Genomic DNA, 27,954 nt, shown 5'->3' on the forward strand with positions numbered 1-27,954 from the left:
AAGCCTCAGAAGATGTTATTTCCAGGTGTTCATGGAAAATTTAGAAAAAGAATGTTAATCTTACACTATAGGCCACAATGAAAGCCTCAAGAAATTTTTAAAAAGTAGAAGCCACAAACGATGCATTCTTCAATCGTAATGCAGTCAAACGAGAACATAACAAAAATTTAAAGAAGTCAAAAAAGGTTTCAAATTTTAAAATACTCTCCCAAAAAAGAATAAAAAGTACCATGACAAGTTATTTAGAAAATAATGACAAGAAAACTAAATATCAAAACATGTAATTAGAGGGGCTGGCCCGGTGGCATAGTGGTTAAGTTCGCGTGCTCCACTTTGGTGGTCCAGGGTTTGCTGGTTCAGATCCTGGGCGCAGATCTACACACTGCTTGTCAAGCCATGTGGTGGTGGCATCCCACAAAGAACTGGAAGGACTTACAACTAGCATATACAACTATGTACTGGGGCTTTGGGGAGAGAAAAAGAAAAAGACAAAGATTGGCAACAGATGTTAGCTCAGGGCCAACTTTCCTCACCAAAAAGCATACCTTAAAACAAACAAACAAATGTAATTAGAGGCAAATTCACAGATTTGAACTCATTATTTAAAAAAATAATGAAAACTCACAAACCTCATATAAAACTCAGAAAATTAGAAAAACCAACAGCAAAGCAAATCTCAGGATAATAGGATAAAGAAAAAGAGCAAATCAATAAATTATAAATAGAAAAAAGTAGCAATAAATCAATTCTAAAAGCTATACTAAAAAATAAAAGTACTTTAAAAAGCATATACAGGACAATGCCCTATTCTTAGGCTATGCATACAAAAATATTTAGGAGTGAAGTGTTATGATGTCTGCAACTTAAGTTGTTCAGAAAATGAAGATTATCTATTATTTTCTCTAAGCAAACTTCTTTTACTAATTTTTCTAAGCAAATGTAACAAAACTGGTGAATCTAAGTGATGAGTATATAGGTGTTCATTGTACTATTCTTTCAAATTTTCCATTCATTTAAAATTTTTCAAAACAAAAACTGAGGAGAAAGGTAGACATTGAGGGTTTTTACAAATAAGAGCTTAACTAGAGGTAAGGCTTTATAAAGCAATAAATTCCTTTTTTTTTTTTTTCCTTTTTCTCCCCAAAGCCCCCCCGGTACATAGTTGTGTATTCTTCGTTGTGGGTTCTTCTAGTTGTGGCATGTGGGACGCTGCCTCAGCGTGGTCTGATGAGCAGAGCCATGTCCGCGCCCAGGATTCGAACTAACGAAACACTGGGCCACCTGCTGCAGAGCGCGCGAACTTAACCACTCGGCCACGGGGCCAGCCCCATAAAGCAATAAATTCTAAGAAAATATGTGGTATTTCATTACTTTCTTCTCTAAAATGTTACAAATATGGTGTAACTTCCCTTTATATTTTCGTTTCAAAAGCGCTATGAACTCAAGGAATCCCCTATGTTTTAAGATGAAACATCAGGATTCCTGATTTTATGGTTTTTCAGAAAATATACTGAAAGTCATTTTAAAAAGCCTCATTTGTATGTGCATGTATACTTGGAAAGAATTACTTGAAGTGAAAAATTAAAACAGAAAAAGTTGATTGGAAATACAGCAGGTTGTCACTAAACATTCTTTTGAAAGCCACTTTTTATAAAGTGTGAAAAATTCTACCAAGTTGCTGTGCTGACAGCAAAGCACTTATAAAAGGGCCAAAACTACAAAAAAGATCTGAAACTAAGTAGATTTCATAGTACCCTGCACTCTTTAAAAGGTCCAGTGTGCATTATAATGCAAATCTATGTTTTTATCCTCAAACTTTATCTAACTTTATCAATCCCAAAAGATTTTTCAGCTAGAAATGACTTGAAAATCAAAGTCTAAAACCCATGAAAACTCTAGATAGTACTTCTACATATGTGAGATTCTACTGAACTGGATTCAGACATAAAAGTTGGCTAGTTCCTACTTGAAAACATATATGCAGAAACATGGGTCTGGTTTTATAGGCTCTTTTAAGAGTATACATAATAGGTCACGAGAGTCATGTAATTTATTATGGTATTAAATATTATGAAGGTTAAAGACACCAAATAAGCACATTCCAAATTTCTCTTTAAACTACAGTTCATGCCTCGCTTCTTGATAAATGCTTCCTACAAGCCTTAATTGCCATATTTCACAGCTATAGTAATGTTTTCCTAGTGAAAAGTTCCAGCCCTTCATCTCCACCATTCTCGGCAAATGAAACCTAACTACAACGCTATCACATTTATTTGTGTTTGAAATATGTGAGGCAGTCAACAATAACAAAAGCAAAAGGAGAAAGAGAGAGAACATTTTAGTTTTTGACAAATATAAAGGTATTATGTGTGCCTCTCTAAAATGGGAAAGTCCATATTAACAGAAAATTAGAACTTGTACCTTATAATAAAGGACAAGTTAAGAAAAACAATCAACAATGCAACTGGCTTACAACTACACTTATAAGTGTTTTGGACAAGAAGACTGGAGGCCAAGTATCCTAAATCACACAAGGAATCTCTCAGTGAGAAAAAACAAAGCGTGTTCTAAGAGCCTCAAGCTAACATAAAATGGATTTGTGGAATGTTATAAAATAGTAACAGGCACCCTTTGAAAATTACTTCAAAGTCTTTATTCTGGCAGGTTTATGCTATAATATCTGGACATAGTTTAATTTTCTCGTGTAATGTCAAAACATACACCTAGCCAAGCATTCCTATAATGAATAGAGGATAGGATTCTTAATTCTGACTCTCATTTTGTGCAATTCCAGGAATTAAAAATTTCACTTTCAATATTACTCCATAAGAATTGCTTGAAAAGTTTAGTGTAAATCACAGTTTTATAAAATAAAACATTGATTCACTGTATATTATATATAATAATGTATTTGAATAATTTCTAACTGATCTTCAATTGGCAGTAGCTTTGTTTATTCATACAATTGTACACTCACTTATTCAACAATTATTTATTGAGCACCCTCTATTTGCCAGGCACTATTCTAGGAATTGGGGATACAGCAATAAACAAAATGAACAAAAATTCCTGTCTTTTATTTTCTTATTCATTTAGGTTTCTTGATTCCTCCTCAGCTGTAGCAAAACCTTAATTGTCTCCCAAATCCATCCCCTCTTCTTTTAAATAATTAAAGTTTCAGTTGGGCACATGGCCATCCAACCAGACACTACATAGCACAGACCTTCAGCTACCTTTAGATTTAGTTACTAAGCCACGTGACTAAACTCAGGACCACGGGATGAGGGCAGAAGTCATGAAGGCAATGGCTCACATGCATGAATGGAAGCTGCTTGTTCTCCACCTCCTCTTGCCGCCTTTACACAGGCTACAAGTCAGACATGCTATCAGCAAGATTCAACCACACAGAATAAAAGACCCTAGGAGATGGTGAAAAAACAAAAGGGAAAGAAGCTTGATCCCGGGATAACCCTGTGGAGCAGAACAGCCCTGAGAAGCCCACCAGCTCAAAGTTGGGAGAAAAACAACTTTCTATCACGGTTAAGTCACTGTTATTCGGTCCCTTTAAAACAGCTGAGCCAACATAGATGTGTAATAGACCATTCATCATCTTATATATTATTTTAAAAAATGAATAATGACCCTTAATTTACCTGGAGTATATCTGCAAACTCCTCCTAGAAGCAAGCCTTGACCTACTCCATCCCATGATTACATCAATCATTGATTCTTTTCTGCAACTTTCTTATGTCTTACATATAATTCTATTATTACAGTTATCACACTTTTCCATAATTTATTTCCATATCTATCTCCTCTATATGTCTTTCTTAAGAAAAAAGGTCTTATTCTTTTTTTGTATTACATTGTGCCTGGCACAGAGTCAGTACTTAATAACCATTTGTTAAATAGAACTTACACTTAAAGTTGGTTGGTTTTTGTTTTGCTTTTTCCTTTTTTGGCTAGATTATAAATGAGCTAATGATAATATTTCCTATTCAGAGAATGAAGTCTAAGAAAATTCAATAAATGAGGATAACTTTTAAAATATAAAGGATACAGTGAAAATCTCTAATCGCAGGTCAGAAAAATCAGTCCTAAACACTGGATGAAAAGGCTTTATTTTCGGTAGTCAGCAGATGCCAGGCCATCTCAGTGTCTGTGAACACTTCAATTTTACAAGCAGTCACCCTCAAGGACCATGGCTCTTGTCAATTCCACTTAGTAGGCACTAGTAAACAGAGCAAGTCATGGTAAGAGGTGAGTCAGATGGAGTCCACAGTAAAAAGAGCCACAGGAGGCCGCACAGAAAAAAAGAGAGTGGTGGAGAATCAGGGCAGGCCTAGGAATGTGAGAAGAAAAGGAACAAGAATGGGGGGACAGATGGGGAAACGCAGAATCTTAAGACGCAGAACAGAAGAAGATCGTAACCAAAGGAGAAAACAATTGTAACATTCACCTTGGAATTCTTAAGCTGCTGGAAGTGCACACGCCCTTACACACACACACACACACACCAGTAATACACCACCTAACAAACTGATAAAAATGACTACATCTGATAATATCTAATGCTAGTATGTGAGGCACTATAACACACAAGCGGATTAATTATTAATTAGTGCAAACATTTTAAAGAGTAATTTGGCAATATTTACAATAAAATTTTCAACATACATATATTTTATTTCTGGAAACTTACTTTATGAATATACTTGGAAAAAACTGGCAATATATACTCATAAGAGTGTCATTAAAGTATCATTTGTAAAGCATAAAACTAGACATGAACTAAATGACCATCAATAGGGAACTGATGATGGAACATGTACACAATGGAATACAACTCTACACAGCCATTGACAAGAACGTGGCAGATCTCTGCTTCTCTGAAGATATCCACGCTATGTTAAGTGGAAAAGAAAGGTACAGAACAGTATATGTGGCATAATATCTTGCACATAAATAAATTTTCATAATGATGTTTATGTTTATGCCTTAACATTTCTGGAAGGATAAAATAAAACTATTAATAGTAGTCCCATGACAAAACAATTTCAAGGAGAGGAGCTTTAGTGTTTCCCTAAGTATTTTTGTCAACTGCTTAAATTTAACCAAGTGCATATATTAATTTGAAAATTTTTAAATGTCAACAGTTATCTGAGCAGTATTATATTGTTTTCTACATTATAAATTCAGAAAAATTGTTTTTAAATTATTTAATTACTATCTGAAAATAAACTGCTATTTAGAATTTATACACTGGACAGGTACATATTATGTCTCAACTTCATTTTTTGATTTTCTGAGACTCTGCCTTAGCTTCATTTCTATTTCATAGAAAGAGTCACAATTAAAATGAAAAAAAAATCAGGGGCTGGCCTCATGGCCTTGTGTTTAAGTTCAGCACTCTCCACTTTAGTGGCCCAGGTTTGTGGGTTCGGATCCAGGGCACAGACCTACACCACTCAGCCAGGCTATGGCAGTGACCCATACATAAAATAGAGGAAGACTGGCACAGAAGTTAGCTCAGGGTTAATCTTTCTCAAGCAAATAAAAGAGGAAGATTGGCAACAATATTAGCTCAGGGCTACTCTTCCTCAGCAAAAAAAAAAGTTAGGGTCCACTTGAAGAAATATGTCTTTTCTCTCCTATAAACCTTGATTTTTAATTTTATGCTTTAAGGTCTTTCTCTTAAATCTGATCACTTAGCAACTTATTTTTATCCCAACCAACTTATTCTTCATGCCGAGAGAAAATAAATGGTGTCTACATAACAGCACTATAACTGATTGAAAAATAAAATACTTGAATAATAATCTGTTTTCTACATGATGTTCAACATACCATCCAAATGACATTTTCACTGATATGAGCAATTGATCTGATAGCATGTAGACATAATCAATCTCATAAAAATGTAAATTATAGGTGCAAATGGCAGGAAAGATTAAGAACGAAACTAATTTACCTGCAAGTACCACTGACAAATGTTAGCTACTGGCTAGGTATAAGAGCATTAGTACAGTTCTGATACACAAAGGCATTATGTGGCTGAGTTCCAATACCCAAGATGCTAAACCTCAAGTGAGATAATTAAGAAAGATCATTCAACTTATCACTTTGATACAGAAGGAAAACCAGCTTAAACTACTCGAGATCAATTTCACCTTACATCAATACTAGAACTGGATCTTGATGCAATATGGCAGTACAGACTCTGCAGAATCATAATAAGGGACATCGAGATGATTTAACGAAAATAAGACTCTCCTGTACAGGCAAATGGAAACACAAAATTAACACCTCTCACGCTTCCAAAAACTATTTTCCTAGATTAGGGGTCAGCAAACCTTTTCTCTAAAGAACGAGACAGTAAATATTTTAGGCATTTTGGGCCATATATGATCTCTGCAGCAAATTCTTTGTTTTGTTTTTCACAACCATTTAAAACTTTATTCTTAGCTCACAGACTGCATAAAAACAGGCCACAACTGGATTTGGCCCGGGGGCTGGAGTTTGTTGACCCTGCTCTAGCCACCCACCTTTTATCCAAAATGAGGAGGACCCCTAATAGGCATGTAATCCTGTCAGTGCCCTTTCGTAAGCACACTCATTCTACATCCAATTCTTACACCACACAGGTGGCAACAACAACAATAAAGACACATCTTCAGTATTTCCAATTGTATAATACATCACTCATGGAAATCTCAAACTTTTAAGGAAGATAGTTTGCTTTGAAATCTTTTTTTAAAATCTGTTATCTCATAATTACAATAATAAATATTTTAATAGAATAGTTATATTGTATTAGATACAATTATAAACAGATTCATATTTTTACTCCTTTTTAAACAACTTTATTGAGGTATAACTGACATGCTGCACATTTTTAATCACTTTATTGAGGCATACTTTGCATATCATATTATTCACCATTTTCTAATTTACAATCTGATGATTTTTTAGTAAGTTTATCAAGTTGTGCAACCATCACCATGTTTTAAAACATCTTCATGACCCCAGTATGATCTCTCGTGCACACTGACTGTTAATTCCTGTTTCCTCCTGCCTTCACCAACCACTAATCTACTGTTTGGCTTTATAGTTTTGCCTTTTCTGGATATTGCACATAAATGCTATCACACAGCATGTGGTTTCTGTGTCTGGTGTCTTTCACTGGGCATGTTTTGAGGTTCACCTGTATTGCAGCATGTGTCTGCAGTTTGTTCCTTTTTTATTGCTAAATAGTATTCCACGGGATATGCTGCACATCATTAAGGAGTCAATTTATTAAGTTTTGACATATGTACACTCGTGAAACCATCACCAGTCAGGATAATAAACATGTTGATCATCCCCAAAATTTCTTGTGCTCCTTTGTAATCCCTCCTTCCCACCCCTCTTCACCCACCCCAGTCCCCAAGGCAACTACCTGTCTGCTTTCTGTCACTATATACTACTTTGCATTTGCCAGAATTTTATATAAATAGAATCATACAGAATGCACTCCTTTTTGTCTGGCTTCTTTCACTCAGCATAATTACTTTTAAATTAATCCATGTTAAAGCATGTATCAATAGTTTCTTTTTATAACTAAGAATATTCTATCGTATAGATATAACAAAGTTTGTTTATACATTCACCTGTTGACAGACATGTGAAATGTTTCCAGTTTTTGACTATTACAAAAAAGTCTGATATAAGCGTTTGCTTACAAGTCTTTGTATGGATCTATGTTTTCATTTCTCCTGGGTAAATATCTAAAGGTGGAATGGTGGGATCATGTAGCAGGTGGATGTTAAACTTCTTAAACTGCCAAACTGTTTGCTAAAGAAGTTGTATCATTTTACATACGCCCATCAGTGTCTGAGCATTCCAGTCTCTCCACACCCTCACCAACACTTGGTATGGCCAGTCTTCTTAATGTTAGTCATTCTAATAGATGTATAGTGATATCTCATTGTGGTTTTAGTTTGTATTTCCTTAATGACTAATAATGTTGAGCATCTTTCAATGTGTTCGTCATCTGTTTGCCATGTGTTTGTCACATCTTGGTGAGGTGGGTTCAAATTTTTTGCTGATTTTTAAAACTGGGTTGTTTGATGATTGAGTTTTGAAAGCTCTTTATATCTTGTGGATTTATCAGATATATAATTTGCAAATATTTTATCTCAGCCTGTGATTTATCTTTCTATTCTCTTAACAATGTCTTTTAAAGAGTAAAATCTTTTAATTTATATGAAGAGCAACTTATCAGTTTGTTCTTTTGTGGATCATGCTTTTGATGTCATAGCTGAGAAATCACTCACTAACTCAAATTTTTCTTCCAGAAGTTTCATAATTTTAGACTTTATATTTAGGTCTTTGATACACGTTGAGTTAATTATATAGAGCATGAAGTGTGGGTCAAAGTTCATTTTATTGCATAAAGACATCCAATTGTTTCAGTAGCATTTGTTGAAAGGCTGTCATTTCTCCATTAAAAATGTCTTTGCACTTTGTTTTAAATCAGTTGTCCATATATGTTCTGTCATTTCTTTTTGGACTCCATTCTATTCCATTGATGGTTTGTCTCTTTTGATGTCAATATCACATTGTCTTAATTACTGTAGTTTTATAAATCTTGAAAGCAGGTAGACTTCCAATTTTGTTCTTTGTCAAAGTTGTTTTGGTTATTCTGGATCCTTTGTATTTCTGTATGAATTTTAGAATCAACTTGTCAATTTCTACAAAAAAGCTAAATGGGATTTTGATTGAGAATGTGCTAAGCCTACACATTATTTTGGGAACAAGTGAAATCTTAACGATACTGAGTCTACTGATCCATGAACATAGAACATCTCATCATTTATTTAGATCTTTAATTTCTCTCAACTATGTTTTGAAGTTTTCAGTGTATGGATCTTTCATCAGATTTGTCTCTAAGTATTTCATATTTTTGATATTACTATAAATGACATTTATTTTTTTAAATTTCTTATTGTTCATTGCTGTTACATAAAAACAAAACTAATTTTTGCATATTGATCTTCTATCTGCAACCTTACTTAACTCCCTTCCTTGTTCTAGCAGCTAGATCAAGCCATCTGCGAATAATGACAGTACTATTTCTTCTTTTCTAATCCACATGCCTCTCTTCTTGCTTGATTGCACTGCCTAGACTCCCTAGGTCAAGATCGAAAGTGGTGAGAGCGGATAACCTTATCTTGTTCCTGATCTTAGGAAGAAAGCATTCAGTCTTTCACTACTAAGTATGGTGTCAGCTGTTGGTTTGTCTTAGATGTCCTTTATCGGTTAAGGATGTTATTAACATCTATTCCTAGTGTGCTGAGACTTTTTAAACAGGAGTGAACGTTAGATTCCGTCAAATGCTTTCCCTTTATCTATTGAGATGATCACATGGCTTTTGGTTTTTAGTTTGTTAATATGGTGAATTATAATGATTGACAGTTGAATGCTAAACCAACCTTGCATTCCTAAGATAAATCCTACTTGGTCATGGTATGTTACCCTTTTCACATATTGCTGGATTCTATTTGCTAAAATTTAGTTTATAATTTTAGTATCTATGTTCATGAAAGATACTGGACTATCATTTTCTTTGTCTGGTTTTGGTATCAAGGTAATGCTTATTGTTTCAGGTGGGAGGGCAAATCAGTTCCCTGTTACTCCATCTCAGCCAGAAGGAGAAGTCTGTCTGCTTAACAGTTACTATGTCATTATCTCATCTGCTCCTTCCTAGCCTAGAAAGTATTTATTATTATGAACCTCATTTTACATATCTGGGAAACAGAGAATGGGAAAAACTGAGGCTCAGAGAACAGGGTGGCACAGTTCTAATCTAAAACTAGTATTTGAATCCAGACAATATGAATCCAAAACTCACTCTCTTTAACCTCCTACAATACTATAATATTTAAATAGTATTCAAAAATTAATTTCTTTTTCATTAAGAAAAAGCATTATATCTCTAAAAGATACAGGTAGCCTGATCTGGAGCCCATGTCTTAATCACTATGGTATTTGTTGAAAAGAATGAATAAGATACCATGGTTTCTGATACTCTGAGTCAGGATCTACCTAAACGATTAAAGACTGAATCTACTGAAAACAATTACTTAAGAAAAAGAAAAGGTCCAGCTAGGAAGAAAAACATTCTATAGTCCCAAAAAGTCCAATCAAAACGGTAACAACAATAACTGCTACCATTTTAAAATTTTATTTAATCTTCAAAACTACACTGTGAAATAGATATTACTACTACAAACTTTATAGCTGAGGAAATTTGAGACTCAACAACATTAAGAAACTTGTTTAAAGTCTGCCACCCCTTAAATAGCAGAACAGGCATTCAAACCCAAGGCTATAATGTAGAATTCCTCTTAAGAGGAGGATGGGAGGAGGAATAACAGCTATTCAAATAATTCTAGCCATGAGGCAAGATGGTATAGGGGTAAAGAGCCTGGACTCCTGAGGAGACTAAGGTTTAATATTTATTCTGCCTTAACCTAACTGTGAGACCTTGGAAAAGTTATTTGAACTCTCTGGGTCCCATGCCTTCATCTATAAAATGGGGATGATAATTTATCTTTCATAGGGTTGACAATTGAAAGACAGAATATATGGAAAGTGTTTAGAATAGTGCCTGGGACTTGGTGGGCACTATTTAAATTTTGCCATCAATATTACTATTATTCCTATAGTTAAAATTGCACGTGAAAAAAATTACACACATTAAATAGGCACTTTAGAGATTCTTTAGTATGAAGAAGATATTAGCAAATAACTACATATTTAAAAACATAGTCCTAGAAAAATCTGACATATCTATATTAGTATCCTAAAAATGGCTTTGGAAATTGATTTCCAGCATCTTCTGTAAGTAGGCAAACAGTTTTTAAAACAAAAGCAGGGATAATCAGAAACAATTCATAAAAATAAAGCAAATTACTCAATTCCATTAAAGTAGTATTAAATACTTGCTATGGGCTCAGCATTATGCAATGTTCTACACGGGACATAAAACATCTACACCCTACGCTCAAAAAGCTTAAAATAATAGAAAGCAAAAATAACATACACAGAATAGATAGTCAAATAAGGCAAAGTACAAGCAAAAGTCAGTGGCAAATAACTCTGCAAGGAAATAATTCTATAGTACTATTAAAATTTATAAGTTCAATCTGTTAAAAAAAATTATCTGTGTATATTTAGTGCCACTCCTAATACCAGTGACAAGAACGAGTTCAAAGGACTGGTAAATAAATATAAATTATTAATGAATCACATAAGCAAAAAAGAAAGAACGTTGCTGAATAATTTCCACTGTAACTTACTGTTGCTATTTTGGTCTTTAGAAAGTTCTCCCTTTCTTCATCTACCTTAATTTCATGTCCAGTTTTAAATAATTCAAGCATTTTGGGGATGTCACGGCCAATGGAATCTGGTAGAAAAATTAAAAAATCCAAAGTTATCACTACATCCAAACAAGTAGCAAAAACGACCAAATAAGAGAAATATCCATCTCACGTTAAAATATAGCAAATAAGTTGTGACAGAGTTTATAGTGGCCCCACTTCCTGGTGTTCATGCCCTTGTGTGATCCCCTCCACTTGAGTTTGCATGGGACCTGCAACTTATTTCTAACCAAGAGACAGAATGCTTATGTGTATATGATTACATTACATAAAGCTGTAATGCCTATATTGGAAGAGACTCTCTTCCTACTGGATTTGAAGAAGCAAGTTGTAATGTTATGAGGTGTCACATGGAGAGGGCCACAGGGCAAGAAACTGAGGCCCTCAGTCCAGCAGCCTACAAAGAACCGAATTCTGCCAAAAAGCCACATGAGTTGCGAAGTGGATCTTTCCAAGTCAAGTCTCAGATGACACCACAGCCCCAGCCGATTCCTTGATTAGAGCTTTCTGAGAACCTGAAGCAGAGAACTCAGCTTAGCTATACACACATTTCTGACAGAAGCTGAGATAGTAAATGTGTTTTGTTCTAAGCCACTAAATTTGTAGTATTATTGTTGCACAGCAATAGATAACTAGTAAGTATAAGCAATGATGATGCTTATCATACTTTAGAAACACTGACAACAAATTAAAATAAAATCTATAAAGTAACCCATGATATAAATCTATAAATAATCCAAAATAAATCCATGATAAAAAAAATCCACGATACTGAAAAATACTAACGGTTTTTAGTATCACATTCTTATGTAATTGAGTACTAAACAGTATGACAGATAGTATAATAATAAACAGCCTTCCTCCCTGTCACTTTGGATGAACTGTCTACGCTCTTAGCAAAGGCCATTCCTCTTCATTTGAGCACTGGATCCCACTCCTTCTCACCTATAGAGGGACACCACTCCTCCCTTCTCTCCTCTACATTGTCAATTTTTCCTGCTTTCCTAGATCATCGTCATCAGATTACAAAGTTTCTATAAAATCTCCCATCTTAAAATAAAACAAGTCTATGACTTCATATCGCCTTCCAGTGACCATCCAATACTCCTAAGAGCATAAGTTCTCAAAAAAAGCTGTCTCTCTTTTCTGCCTCTACTGCTTCTCCTTCCATTTTCTTTTATCCCTACTTACTTTAATCAGGTTATCATCCCCATTACTCCACTGAAAATAATCTTGTCAACATCACCAATGACCTTCACACTGGCAGATCCAATAGTCATTTATTTCTCAGTGTCCCACTAACTTGACCTATCAACAGTAGTTCAGAGTCTCTCTCTCCTCTTCCTACAGTATCTTGACTTGTCCTCTGAAACACTACTCTCACTAGCTGCTACACTCTATTCTTTTTGACTGAGCCACCCTCACTTAACTGACTTTCAAAGGTTGAACTACCTCAGGGTTCAGTCATTTGGCCTCTCTTTCTATCCACACACACCTCCCTAAGTGATCTCATCCAGACACATGGCTTTAAACATCATTTATCCACTGGTAACTGCCAGATTTATATCTCTAGCCACAAGCTCTCTCACGATCTCCAATTACCTACTGGATTATCTCCACCTAGATGCAGGTAGGTAAATAGTAAGGAGTACAATCTGACAAATGTTTGCTGAAAGGACGAACAAACAAATGACTTCATCATTTTGAACTCGATATAATGATGAATGTTGTAATGATAATGAAGTGGGAGAGAATAAGGCTTAAGAAGGAAAGAGAAATAGTTTTGCATTAAAACATACTGAAGTGAAGGTGCTGAGAGAATACTAAATACTGTATACAGTTAGAAACAAGAAACTAGAAAAAAGTGATAGACTGGGGATAATGATATAGATTTGAGTTTTTAAGCCAGTTCCATCCTAAAACAAACACAAATAAAACTTCCTTCTCTTGACCTTATATATTCCTTTTTCAGTCTCTTTCTCTTCTAACCAAAGCATGTTGATGTGAATTTGCGTTTCCCTAATGACCAAGAAGTCAAGCATCATTTCATGTGCTTAATGGGAATTGTGTATTTTCTTTTGTAAGTGCCTGTTCAATTCTTTTGCCCCTTTTTTAAAAAAACTAGGTTGATAGTCTTCTTACTGAGTTTTAAGAGTTCTTTATATATTTTGGATACTGGTCCTTCATTAGATATATTTGTGCCCAGTATTTCCCCCCAACCTGTGGCTTGTCTTTCCATTTTCTTAGTGGTGGCTTCCCATGATCAAAGCTTTTAATTTTGATAAAGTCCAATTTAGCAACTTTTTCTTCTATGGCTCATGCTTTTTGTATCCTAAGAAATCTTTGCCTAAGCCAAGGCTTTAAAGATTTTATCCTAGAAAATTTTCCTCTAAAATTTCATGGTTTTAGCCCATATAATTAGGTCTGTGACCCATTTTGAATTCATTTTTGTGTTTGATGTAAGGAAAGAGATTTCCAGTTACTGCAGCACCATTCATCAAAAAAACTAATCTTTCTCAATATAACTTTGGTACCTTTGTCAAAATGGTATCAGTTGACCGTTAGGTGTGGGTCCATTTCTGAATACTCAATGCTTGATCTATAGTCATTTATCCTTACGCCATACCACACTGTCTTGATTGCTGTAGCTCTATAGTAAAGCCTCAAATCAGGTAACGCAACTTTGCTCGAAGACCTTTGTTTTTCCTTTTTAAAATCATTTTTCTATTCCAGGTCCTTTGTCCTTCCATTTAAATGTTATAATAAGCTTATCAATTTCTAAAAAAATTTTAAAGCCTCCTGGGAGTTTGATTGGGATTACACTAAATCTATAGAAAAATGTGGAAAGAATTCCATCTTAACAATATTATACTTCAAATCCATAGCCATGGCATATCCTTTTATTGACTTACTTAGGTATTCTTTAAACTTTCAGTAACATTTAGTAGTTTTCTTTGAATAGGTCTTGCATATCTTTTGGTAAATTTATTCATTAGTATTTTGCTTTGTTATATTCTCATAAATGAAGCTGTTTTATAAATTTCATTTTGATTGTCTATTGCTAGTACTTAGAAATTCAGATGATTTTGTGTGTTGATTTATATCTTATAACCGCACTAAATTCCTTTATTAGAATTCACTTACTAGAATATCTCAGGATCATATCCTCTAGGAATCAAGACAGGTTTTTACTTCTTCCTTTTCCATAAGTATGCCCTTTATTTCTCTGACCTGTTACAACGTTGAACGTAAGTGCTGAGAGCAGAGATCTTTGCATTGTTCCCGATCTTAGGTATAAAAGCATTCAGTCTTAATGGTCTCATTAAGAATGATATTAGCTGCAATTTTTCACAGATGTGCTCTGTCAAGTTGAGGAAGTTCTCTTCTATTCCTAGTATTCTGAGACTTCTTATCATGAATGGGTGTGAGATTTTGTCAAATGCTTTCTCTGCATCTACTGAGGTAATCTTACAGGTTTTATCCTTTATTCTATTAACATGGTATATTATATTGATGTTCAGATGTAAACAAACTTTGTATTCCTGGAATACATCTTCTTGATTAAGGTTTACTAATCTTTATATACATACACATATACATACATACTGCTGGATTCAATTTGCTAATATTTTATCCAGGATTTTTGCTTCCACGCTCATGAGGGATACTAGTCTGTAGTTCTCTTTTCTTGTGATGTCCTTGCCTAGCTTTGATGTCTATGTAATGTTGAGCTCATAAACGGGTTGCTGAGTGTTCCTTCTCCACTATTTTCTAAATGAGGTTGTGAAGGATTGGTATTATTTCTGCCTTAAATGTTGGATAGAATTCACTAGTGAGAAGTCATGTGGGCCTGAACTTTTCTTGTGGGAATTGTAAATTACTAATTCAATTTCTTTACTTGATTCAGATCTATTTACATTTTCTATTTCTTCTGGACACTTTTGGGAATTTGTGTCTTTCAAGAAATTTGTCCATTTCCTAAGTTGTCAAATTTATTGGCATAAAGTTGTTCATAATACTACCCTATTATCTTTTAATGTCTATGGGATATATATTGATGTACCCCTTTCATTCCAGATCTCGATAATCTGTGCTCTTTTTAGAAAATCTGTCCAGCTAAAGTTTTATCAATTTTATTGATCTTCTAAGGAACCAGTTTTCCTTTCCACTTTTCTCTGTTTGTCCTTTTTCTATTTCATTGACTTCCACTCTGATATTTATTATTTTCTTCCTTCTACTTACTTTGGATTTAATTTTCTTCTTTTCTGCTAGCTTCTTAAAGCAACAGCTTAGAACAATGATTTTAAACCTTTCTTTTCTAATTTAGCCTTTAAAGCTAAAAATTTCCCTCTAAGTACTGCTTTTAGCTGCATCCCACAAGTTTTGATATGTTGTGTTTGATATGTTGTGTTACGTATGTCATTCAGTTTAAGACATTTTCTAATTTCTCTTGTGATTTCTTCTTTGATCTATGGCTTATTTAGAAATGGGTTGTTTAATTTTAAAGTATTTGGAGATATCTCATATTTCTTTTGGTTACTGATATCTGATTTAACTGTTGTGACTAGAAAACATACTCTGCATGATTTCAATCCTTTTAAATTTACTAAGACTTGCCATATAACCCAGCAAATGGTCTCACTGGTGAATGTTCCATGTACACTTAAAAAGCGCACACCAATAACACTTCCTATGGTTGCGTGAACAGTTCTACAGATATCAATGAGGCCAAGCTAGTTGACAATATTATTCAAGTCCTTTATAGCCTCACTGATTTTCTATCTATAACTTCCATCAGTTACTGAGAGAATATTAAAATCTCCAGCTGTACCCAGTGATTAGTCTACTTCACCTTTCAATTCTGTCAGTTTCTGCTTCCTGTATTTTGTGGCTCTGTTTTAGATAAGCATGCCCTTTTATTACATTATAGAATATCCATTGTTTTCTCTAGTAAATTCCTTGTATTAAAAGTCTATTTTGTCTAACATTAATATAGCCAAACCAAATCTCTAATGCTTATCATTTTCATCATATATGTTTACTCTTCATTTTACTTTCAGCCAATTTATGTTTGAACATAAAGTGTGTCTCCTGTAGACAGTATATAATTGGACTGCTTTTTCATCATTTTATAATCTGTGCCTTTTGGTCAAAGTGTTAATTCCACTTCCAAACAACTTAACTACTGATATGGCTGGATTTAGGTCTTTATTTTGATATGTGTTTTCTATTTGTCTCATCTCGTTTGTTCCTCTAGTCTTCCTTTACTGTCTTCTTTGGTTTTAAACAAAAATTTTTTAATATATTATTTTTATTCCTCTATTTAGTTTTAAGTTCTATCTCCTTTTGTGTACGTGTTTTTACTTGTTCTAAAGATAACAATGTGCACATTTATTTATCACAACCTACTTCATTTCAGGAAAACAATAAATTTGTACCAGCCTATCTCCATCCTCCCTACCTCACCTCACAATTTTATTGTCATGCCCAAACCTGCTTCATCACCTATATATTTATCTTCAAAATAATCTTCACTGGGCTACTTAAGACAGAAATTAGGGAATCATTCTAGATTCCTCCCTCTTCCTTACCCCCCACATCTAATCAATAACCCTGTTAATGCTACCTCCTCAATATCCCACAAAAGCCTTCCTCTTCTCTGTCTTCATTGCCACTGCTCAGATTCTGTCCTTATTTATCTTTTACCTAGCCTACTGTATTAGCCTCCTCACTGGTCTCTGTTCTTAAAAGTTTCACCATCCTCATATCACCACCCTATCCCTTACACAGTCTCACATATAGTCAGTCTAATAAGCAAATCTTCTATCATTCTTCTCAGCAATATTTTTCAATGGCTCCTATCTACATAGCAGATAAAATCTAATCTCCATGGTATGGGACACAAAGCCCTTCATGACCTGGCGCACTGCTTACCACTGTCTAACTCCATTGACCACCACTATCTGATAACACTTTATGTACCAAATGATAGAAAACGAAACTGCTGGCTCCAAGACAGCAAGGACCTTGTCTGTCTTGTTCACAGCCATCACACTCAAGGCTTGGCACATAGCAGATACTCAATAACTATAAATACAATTATTCTAATCCAAAAAGATCCATAAATTGTAGGTAAGCCATTCTTTAGTGGCAGTATTTAATCCATATCTTCTATCAACTGCATGCTGCATTAAATGTGCATTCACTGTACAAATATTTGTTGAGTACCTCCTTTGTGCCAGGTACCATTACCATTCTAGGCCATGGCAATACAGTAGTGAAAAAAACTAAAAATGTCCTTACTCTAATGGGAGGAACTGAACACACACACAAATAAAAAATATGAGATGCCAAGAGTGATAAGCCCTAAAAAGGATACAAAAACATAATAATGAGAAATCCAGTGATAATGAGAAGTGAGGGGTAATATTTTATGTAAGATGGTCATGGAAAGCCTTTCTGTTTAGATGATATCTGAATGAGAAAATGAGCCAGACAAATAAGCAAAGAGCATCACAGACAGCTGGGACAGTAAGTCCAAAGACCTGAGAAGGGAGAACACAGTGTGTATGAGGAAGGGCAAGGAGGCCACTACGGCTGGATGACGGAAATGAAGAAAAGATAATAGAACCAGCTGAAATATATCAATAATTCATCTATAATAATTATAATCATGCCTAATCATCACTGGAGTCTTTCAAACATAAACAGTTTTTAAACTAATACATCGAGGGGAGGAATTTAGGAAAATTTCAAATTGATTACTCTGCAAAAATTCCCTATGTTTTAGCATTTTGCTTTATACAACCAAAGAGTTCTAACTGTTTCAATAATGCAAATATGATACAACACCAACTTCCTCACAGAAAGCAGGGACCTACTCAGCAAATGTGAATACTATTTGGACAAGCCTGCGGGAATATCCTTTTGACAAGACTCCAACTAGAGCACTGAAGTTCAATTCTAAGAACTATGTGTTAAGAGGAATACACATTAGTGGGTCCAATTTCCTAATCATGACCCTTTCCGCCTACCTGCCAATAACTTAGTGTGGTTTAAAAGAATTCAACAGTTTCCATATAAGCTATAGGACCTACCATGGGTTAATATGCACAATAGAAAACTGAATCCATTAAGTGAAGATATTTTTATACAGTATTTTTTGTTAATTAATAGTAAATAATAGGTAAGATTAGGAATAAAATATATATATCAACAAGATATATCTATATTAGAAACGAAAGAATTTCAGAGGGTACTTATATTAGGGGGAAAAAAAGCTAACTGACAAGCAAAAGGAAGCCCAATTTCTTTCAAGAAATTTTAAAATGTTTTAAATGTCTTTTTTTATTAAATAAAAAAGAAATTTTGAAAAACAGAGAACCTGCCTACAGCTACGTAAGCAATTAAAACGAATCAAACTGCAACATTAAACATGCTGCAAAATGTGCACATTCACTCTGGGCCAGGATGGTTACACCCACTCCCATTAGTAAAACAAAATGTAAGACAAAATGGGAAACTAATGAGCTCAGCTGCAGGGGCTCGTTTGTTTGTTTTTTAATTTTACCCATGTGCTCAAAACGTAATTTCTATTTTACCCTAAAGTCTTTTGTTGGATATAAGGGGAATCAAATGTTCCTAAACAAGAATCTGGATAAGCTCTGAAAATGCATAATACAAGCTGCATTTGTTCTAACGCACATCTGGTGCATTCTGTTTTAACATTTTTGACAGGTTAATCGTTTGTCTTCATGTTTAAAGAACACAAATGTTTTGCCAGTGCTGTTAAACAGATTGCGTGGGGGTGAAAAAAAGTTAGAGAAGGAGAAAGGTCTGTCTGTTTTTTCAAGATGCTTTGTTAGGCAAATGGGCGGTGGACATACCTAGGTAACTTGGCTGTGGTGTACGGAAGCTATGATTCATTATGAAAGTAGAAATAAAGCCCATTAATAAAAATAAACATTTTAAAGGAAAACTTTTCTTATTTGAAATATAGAAATAAGTTATTTGAAAATCTTTCAGACTAAAAACAGTAGTCCCAAATTTTGTGAGGAAAATGGTAATAAAAAAAAAAACTCAAGGCTAAAGAAAATAGAGGCCAAAAGGGTTATTCAGAGAATGTACAAAGTAGCAAAGGTGACAAAATCAATTTCTGAAAAACCAGTTCACTGTGCAAAGCAAAGAGCTGGCTGAATACAGATATATTCAGTATTCAGTTTCAGTTCTAATTGACTACATTTAGTATTGTTTGGTTTTGTTGAACTTGAATTTAATGAGAAAAAAAATTATGAAATATTTACATCAAATTTAACTATAATTCTGGTTTAATTTTTAAAATAATGTTCAAATTCAGGTCTTAGAAAAGAATATAAGTCTGATTCCACAGCAACAAATACTACTGTAATGGAAATCCCTAATAAAAAGTGCCAAACCTCAGTCCAATATATAATAAGGATGTGTTATTCAATGCAGCAATCAAAAACAAACAAAACTCTAGTATAACAAAAGAAGTGGAGAGTACATCTGAATTCGCTTCACATACAGAACACGAACTATAATTCAGCTAAGTGTTAGTGGCTATCATGTATGAAGAATTTTAGTAGGATTTTTTAAACTCAGAGTTGAAATCTCAAGACCAAGCTACTAAAACAATTTTAAAGTATTTGTTCTGCTTACACTATAAAATTTTATTCAAAATAACACCTATCTACAGCAGATACCCAGCACCACCTAAAAGAAACTATGTCTGCAAATGAATTTATTTTTCCTCCCAAATCTACTCCCTGTTTCTATTAAGGATATCAACTTACTAGGAAAGATCCCTAGGTTTAAAAATCTCAGCATCATTTGACTCTTCCCTTCTCTCTCAATCTGTCCATTCCTAACTACTTAGTGCAAAGTCCTAATATCTCTGACATTTGTCCTCCTCCCTCCAGTCTCATCACGAAGACTTGAGTTTAAACACTACCTTTATTAGCCTCTGGGGACTGCACCCAAACTCGTCTCCGTGCCTCTAGTTTTGATTCTTGCCAATCCACCATACAAACTAGAGCTAGATTAAAGCTCTACAGAACGCCCCACCTTAAAAACTTCTAAGAGATCCCTGCTGAATACAGAATAAAAGTCCAAGTCTAGTAGGGTCCTATTCAAGATCCTTTCCAATATGGCATCAACCTACCTTTCCAACATACTTTCCCATTATTCTCTTTCATTTCAATGTAGGGGTACCATTCACTACAGCCAAAGAGAACTAATTGATATTTCTTGTACATGGCCTGTAATTTCTGACTTACTTCAGTGTCTGTGACTAATAGATTCTTTCTACTTAAAATAATATTCCCCTTAATCTGCTCATCTAATTATTCAAAGTATCATTTAAATGTCACCCCCGTCAGGATACCTTCTCTGATTTCCCCACTCATGTGTAAACCCATGTCCCCTCTACTGAATACCATGTCCTCCTCTACTGAATACCTACAGCACCTTGTGAATTTATCACATAATACTTCATACTTTATAACATGGCTATTTATGTAGCAATCTTACCTCTCCTACTAGAATTTCTAAGAGAGAATATCCAAAAGGGGAAGGTTCCTTAAGGGAAATATCTGGAGAGCCTTGCATAGAGTAAGCATTCATATATATGTCGAATATTGACATATATGACAATATTATATATACCACATATTATATTGATAAAGAGGTATAAAATAGTAATGATGACAACATACCTAGTTGGTAATAAATTCTATTAATTTCAAGCTAGAATATGACCTAAATTTAAAGAACTGGTATTATAAAGTAGCTAGGTTTTCAAATTACATTAGATTACCAATATTAATACCAAAGGAAAAAGGATCAAATACACATGTTCTTATATAACACAAAACCCAAATACCAGGACATATTATTTATTCTACACATATATTAGCAATTTTGTTTTCTAACTAAACATATATATTAGAAAACTGTTGATAGCCTATTGAAATAATAAAAAATTCTCCCTTACTTTGAGCAAGCTTTGGAAATCTTTTTTTCAGTTTCTTCTTTAATGGATTAAGCTCAGGCATTATTTCTGGAACAGCTACATAAAAGTCTAATTGAATTTCATCATCCAAAATCTGAAAATCAGGGGAAAAAAGATAACCTTAGATTATATGAAAAGCTTTATCCTTCTGAAAATAAACAGAGCATAATGTAGTAATTTCCCTTATAATTTAGAAAATAGACATTAACCACAATTCTTTTCTTCAAACACAAGGATCAGATGAACACATTTACTAGTTATGAAACCATCAAAAGCAAAACATTTTCTGATGTTTTCTTTCAAAAACAGCCATATCCATTGTTTAAAAAAACATTTAATGGGTTTAATTCTTACATGGAGTTATGTTAGGCAAAAGCATTATAAGCTAGAACATAGCACTGATGTGTACATGGCTCATATAACCCCACAAAGTTGAATTCATATGTCCGTTAAAACTGAAGAAACATGCTAAAAATTTTGTAATAGATCACACATAAAATTAATAACCACTAGCTGCCAAATCACTAGCAAGGACACTACCCTTCCTAAATTTAGAGTAGTAAGAGAACTGAATCTATAATTATTTTCACAAAGAAATGAAACTAAAATTCGCTTTGCCTCCAATAACTAAAAATACAAGAGGAGTGGGATAGTCAAAGATAAGTTCATTTATAGTTTATCATCCATACTCTAATTCCATTCTAAGAGCAAAGGGAATGACTTCAATTTTTAAAAGACATTTTAAATCAACCCAGGCAAGCACCCAAAATAATTATTATACTACTAAAATATACTCCTTTTAAAAATTTAGTTGGTTACAAAATAAAGCAACTTTTTAGAACAATACTGAGTGGGCAACAAATATTTTACTAATGATTCTTTTTGCATAAAATCTTACCACAATATGTGATTTAAAGCCTTGGTTTGGGGTTATACAGTGAACCCTAAAAACTTGAACTCTGGCAAAATTAAGCAGTGATTTTGGTATTTTATCTTCCTGTTACTATTCTTTCTTTTTACAAGTTCTCTACTCCCTAAATAGCATACTGTACTCCCCTTAAAAATAATAGCTTACATTAAATGAGCACTTATCACATGTGAAGCATTCTGCTAAATATTTTACATGGTTTAGTTCACCCAGTCTTTACAATAACCCTCTGAGGAAAGTACTAATATTGACCATGCATTCCAGATCAGGAAAGTGAGGACTTGGGGAGGAAGAGTTAGTCTGTATATTTGTAAGAGGCAGAACCAGAATTCAAACACAGGTTCTGTGGCTCCAGAACCAGGGTTCTCACTGCTAGAAATATGAAAGCAAAGGCAATTTTGAAATGTCAAAGAAATGTATGCGAAATTTCTACTCCAAGACCTTCCAATACTGATTCTAAACCATGATCCTTTGAATTAAATTAAACTTAAAATTATGTTTGAAAGTTACACTATAGTTAACCTTAAGATCACAGCATGGAATAATACAAAACTATGTAGATGGAAATCATGCTTTAGAGACGAGTAAAAATGAAATTACTTTAAAATCCCTCAGAACCAAGCATACTTGTGATATTTCAAAAGAAAGTAAAATGAATTTAGTAAATAAAGGTCTTACCTAAGTGACTAAAAGTTAAGTAAATTTATCCTACATTTGTCTATTACAAGTGCTAAATAAAATAGTATTTAAGCTAATTAAAAAATATAGGAATGTGAAAAAAAATTGTAGCCATGACACTATTTACAAAATTGTACTGAATTTACTTCATAACCTGAAAACCTTCTAAATAATACGGATGAGTTTTAAAAGATACCAGGTGGTTACCATGCAAGAATATCCTGGTTATGATGCCTTATATGGGTGGCATTTTCCCCTCAAATAATAGATCATCACTGGGGCACCTAAAGAGAAATTCTGTTCCTGTAATATTTTATTTACCAAGTAATTTCAAAATGATTGGGTGTCCTTTTTTGGGTTACTTTCTCAAATATGTTTTATTTAATGAACTTAACGCTGCAGAACACTTTCTGCTCGCTTACCATTTCTTTCTTGAGAAGTAATTTCTTACTTAACACTTAAGGAGTGGAGGTATCTATTTAAACTCCATTGTTGCTATGACAGTTCTACAAAATACTCTTATGCTTGCAGGAAGGAAACAGATGGAAGGCAATATACAAGTTGAATAAGAATAGTTAGTTTTCTGACTCCAGAGGCCAAGCTCTACTCTCAAATTCTGAAGAATTTGTGGTATTGCTTATTTTATAATAATTAAAAGAATTTTAATAATTTTATTAAATTAAAATTCATGATACATCAGAAAGAATTGGGTACCACTCTCTAAGTTTGTCCTAGAATCTGTGTGACAGCATAATCTCTTCATATTTTCCATCAGTTCTGGAAACTGAAAATCATTCTGGAAACTCTCCTTAAAAATTCAGAATCCACACCAAAATTTAGAGTAGTACTGGAGTAGGAAAAAACAAGCTAGAAGCGCCGCTGTACATCCCAAAAGAAGGGCCCCATTAAAACTTCCCTCAAATCAAAACCTGGATATGAAAGACAAGATAAATTTTCAAATCACTTTTTCTTGTTCTAAAAACAAAAAGAAAAGTATTCCATTACCTCAATGACTAGATTTAGAAGAAATTTTAGAGACTCCTAAGGAAAACCTTTTGTATTTTCAGAAATAACTCCTAAAAATTCAACAGATGTGCCTCTTCTTCCCACCTCTTTAAAAACAAAAATGTCCTGGTTTCAAACAGGCTCCAGAAATTCTTTGTTATTTTCTCAAGGCACGCTGATCACTGTTGTCTCCATCCTGAGCCTATGGCCACTCTGAACTGACTGGAAGGGTAAAAGTTAAGAGTAACCAAAAGTTCCATTTTCTAGAGGTCAAATACTACCCTTTGTGATCTACTGAAATTAATCACACTTTTCACTCCAAGAAAGCAAAGCATATATTTGATCTTCAACATATGAATAGAGATATCCATGTGTGCTACCTTTTGGATTACACTTTAAATATTACATTCAAAACTACAAAGAATCACATTGCCCTTTTCAGTCTACCCACAGAAATCTCACAAACATACAGGAAGCAAGGGGAAAAAAAATCACAATATAAATCAAGCAGAATTAATATCAGACTATCAGGATAGTTTTTTCTTAGCTTGATTTTGAGACTCAAGAGTAGGAAAATTTTTCCCTGTTCTATAAAGTTCTGTAACCATTTATCAAAATATATGAGCATAGTGGTTGTTCCACATGCAATACATCAATGGATGGCAAAGACAACAGAACAATTTCTATAACTAATGAACATGAAAACACACTGTACCTTCTGAATCAGATCAGTTCCTCCTGCAATGGCGGCTCCATTTTCTTCTGCTATTTTAATCTCTGATGCATTCTACCAAAATACAATAGTTTGAATATCAATCTTTAAACAAATTCAATCTGCTTTTAAGTATTTTGTCAGAAATAATATCACAGTTCAAAATAAAAATTGTGGTTTTAACTGTTAATTGAAAATGCATCAGTTTTCAATTAGATGCATCAGAGATACTACATTCAGTTAGGTTTAAGGTATTTCTTGACTAACATATGAAGAAATACATCAAAATGGCATATGAGGAACCTACCAAGCAGTTCAACCCAAGTCTCCAATGTCATCAATACGTCATCTTCCAAAAGGAAAAGATTAAGTATGTATTTAGTTTTGCTAACTTAAATGGAGAACATTTTATCAAACCAATACAGAAGAGGAAAAGCTTTTTAATTTAAGAAATGATTGAACCAAAATTTAGTCTGTTGTCTGAAAATTCAAAAGAAACATACAAAGCATTAGTTATTTTCTTTCCATATATTCCATTTATGCCATTTGGTTCTACTTTGAAAATGTATCACTCCCTTAGTTTCTCAAATTTTGTGGCATTCCAATAGCTACATTCCCTACTTTTATGGAAAAAAGTAAAGAACTTATTCCTTGAAAGTGAGGTATACGGAGAAGAATCAAAACACTTTATAATTTAAAACTTTATAAACATATTATAAAAAAACATTTATAATACAAAAAGATTGACAAAGAGCTGTATTACTATATTTGTTACAACCTTGACTTCCTTGACTTTCCAGACTGGATATATTTAAAAGTGTGTTTCTGTGTGTTCACAGCACTAAGTGAACCCACTGCTTTCAAATAATTTTATTAATGTTGTTTGAGGAGAGCAGTTTGAGTAGGAAGCATGAGACAGTAGAATAAATTCTATATTGTTCTTTAGTTTCTCATGAGAAACATAATGTGGTAGACTAATAATGATGAAGTTAATGTTCTGGTTTAGCTCTTTCTCAAACTAAGGACATAATCTCAAATAAGTCATCTAACTGCTTTGAGCTTCAAATGGGGAAAATAAGACTAGGTGAATGCTAGGATTTTCTCTAACTCTACACATTCAGTCATTCTAATTATTGATTAATGTGATACATAAAAAAGTTAAATGATATAAAAAGTTGACAAAGCTTACTCACCCTTGTAAATACAGCAACTTTATTGATTTCTGAAATGAATGGGTATGGAAAACTAAGAACACTGGCAAATGGCTCCACTTTTTTCTAAATACACAACAATGAAAAAATAATTATGAAAAATTCATTCATCTTTTCTAGTATCTCTCACATCTATAAAAAACAGAACTCACAAGTTTTGTTTTTCATGTTTTTAATGTTTAATGTCCTCTCATTAATCCAGAACTATTCACTGATTACAATTTAAGGCATAAGAGATTGTATTTCTTTTGTAAGAAACCATAATGAAAATCTAAATCTCTCTTCCCAGCTCCATACTCTCACGGCACTTGACTTCTATCTCTACATCATTCATCACAGTCTCTCATATTAAGAGATTTGTCTGCATATTCACATCTTTCCCAGCACCTAGCACAAATCTTCAACATGAGGGATGTCAGTAAATGTTTGCTACCTTGAATTAAATTCAAAAGAACACGTAATTTTTGACACCATCAAAGAGGACATGAATACAGCTACATACAGAACAACAGATAATATCCAGCTGATCTTCTTGGTAGGTGACCCATAATCTCCATGACTGGCTTTAAACAATGAGATCATATTAGCCCTAAACCCAAGATAGAATGCCAAGCCTGAAAGGCTCTTCTGAGTGGCTCTACTTTGAAACAACCTGGATCACCCACCACTTTCAGATATATTTGGGAAGTCAGTTGGAAAATTCAAAATAAACAACCGCATGCATTAGAAGAACTCTAACACGGGTGGATATTCTACAGGGCCTCAGAACTATTTGTTCAGTTATTTGGTCAAAGATCTATCTAGGCCTGTGGCTCAGATCTCTTACGGAGACTTCACATGGAAACAAGTTCTGGGCCCATAATGTTGCTGCAACCTTAAGGTCTGGAAGAAAGAGAAAAGGGGTTGTTCCCTAATTAAAACTGATTGAAAGACTATATTTTTAGAAAAAACTTTATTTTGAATAGAGATAACCTCCTGAGGATTTCTTTTCAGACAACAAGGCACAAACTCTTAAGCACATTTTATATCAGACATGCAACTCAGTCTTATTGACTGGCATTCCTTGGCCATTAACATGTCACAACCGGTTTCAGTAAAATTTTCAATGGCAAACAATCTCAATAACAGCATCCCCTGGGGGATACTGGCTTGTTGGGCAAGCACTCTATCAAAAGCGAAAAATGTCTTAGGAAGACAACAGTACCCTCAATGCTACTAGTTTACAAGTGGCTTCCATTTATGAAATGAAGCTTGTGGTCCTACAAGACTTCATTATGAACTACATTAATAGTTGACTGAGAAAGTGATCTTGGATACTACAACATTTTTAAAATAAGAGAACTAACAGTAACCCTACAGTATAGAATAAAATTACAACATAGCTGGTATAAACTGTTTCTAATTAATAAGAACTAAGACATGAGACAGACTTTGCTTCAAATCCTAACTCTACCCTCTGCTCTGTGACCTTGAACAAGTTACTTCAGTTTCTGTGTCTCAGCTTCCTCTTCTGAGATTACAGGACTCAACGAAAAACTGCATGCAAAGCATTTAGCACTGTGGTTGGTACATAGAAAGTTTCAATAAATGTCGATTGTTATTATTAAACACTTCACCAAGTCCTTTACATTTACCATCTCATTTAATCCTCGCCAGAACCATATGAACTAAGCATTTTATCTCCCTTTATAAAGAGATGAAAAAACTGAGATTTGAAGAGGGTAAGTCAGAAACCCAAGGTCAAAGAGCAAGTTGGTGGTGCCTGGATTCTGGCCTGTACTGGAATCTGACTCGAGAGCCCACGCTCTTTAGCACCACACTGTACTGCCTCCTCCTCTGTGCTCAATTATGGCTGCTGTTGTTGAGGTTGTTAAACTGTATTCAAAAACTTGTTTTCTAGTTTGACCAAAAAAAGACATCATCAGAATAAGAATTAAAATACAATTTCCAAGAAAATTAGATTTCTT

The 27,954-nt window shown here is 34.0% G+C and overlaps 1 protein-coding gene across 4 annotated transcripts in view; it reads right to left on the reverse strand.

Annotated features, from left to right (window-relative positions):
- Positions 1-27,954, reverse strand: part of MRPL1 (mitochondrial ribosomal protein L1) — a 58,927-nt gene that overhangs the window by 13,707 nt on the left and 17,266 nt on the right. For 3 of the 4 annotated variants that reach the window (XM_046657583.1, XM_046657584.1, XM_046657586.1), the window contains 4 exons: positions 25,970-26,053; positions 24,780-24,851; positions 21,436-21,547; positions 11,343-11,449 (listed from right to left, as the gene is read on the reverse strand). In XM_046657583.1, the coding sequence (XP_046513539.1) occupies positions 11,343-11,449; positions 21,436-21,547; positions 24,780-24,851; positions 25,970-26,053 (375 nt within the window). Of the gene's footprint in view, positions 1-8,406; positions 8,701-11,342; positions 11,450-21,435; positions 21,548-24,779; positions 24,852-25,969; positions 26,054-27,954 lie in introns of those variants that run through there. The other variant, XM_046657585.1, reaches the window with a different exon arrangement.

The sequence above is a fragment of the Equus quagga genome, chromosome 3 (genome assembly GCF_021613505.1).
Source record: "Equus quagga isolate Etosha38 chromosome 3, UCLA_HA_Equagga_1.0, whole genome shotgun sequence".
Taxonomy (NCBI): domain Eukaryota; kingdom Metazoa; phylum Chordata; class Mammalia; order Perissodactyla; family Equidae; genus Equus; species Equus quagga.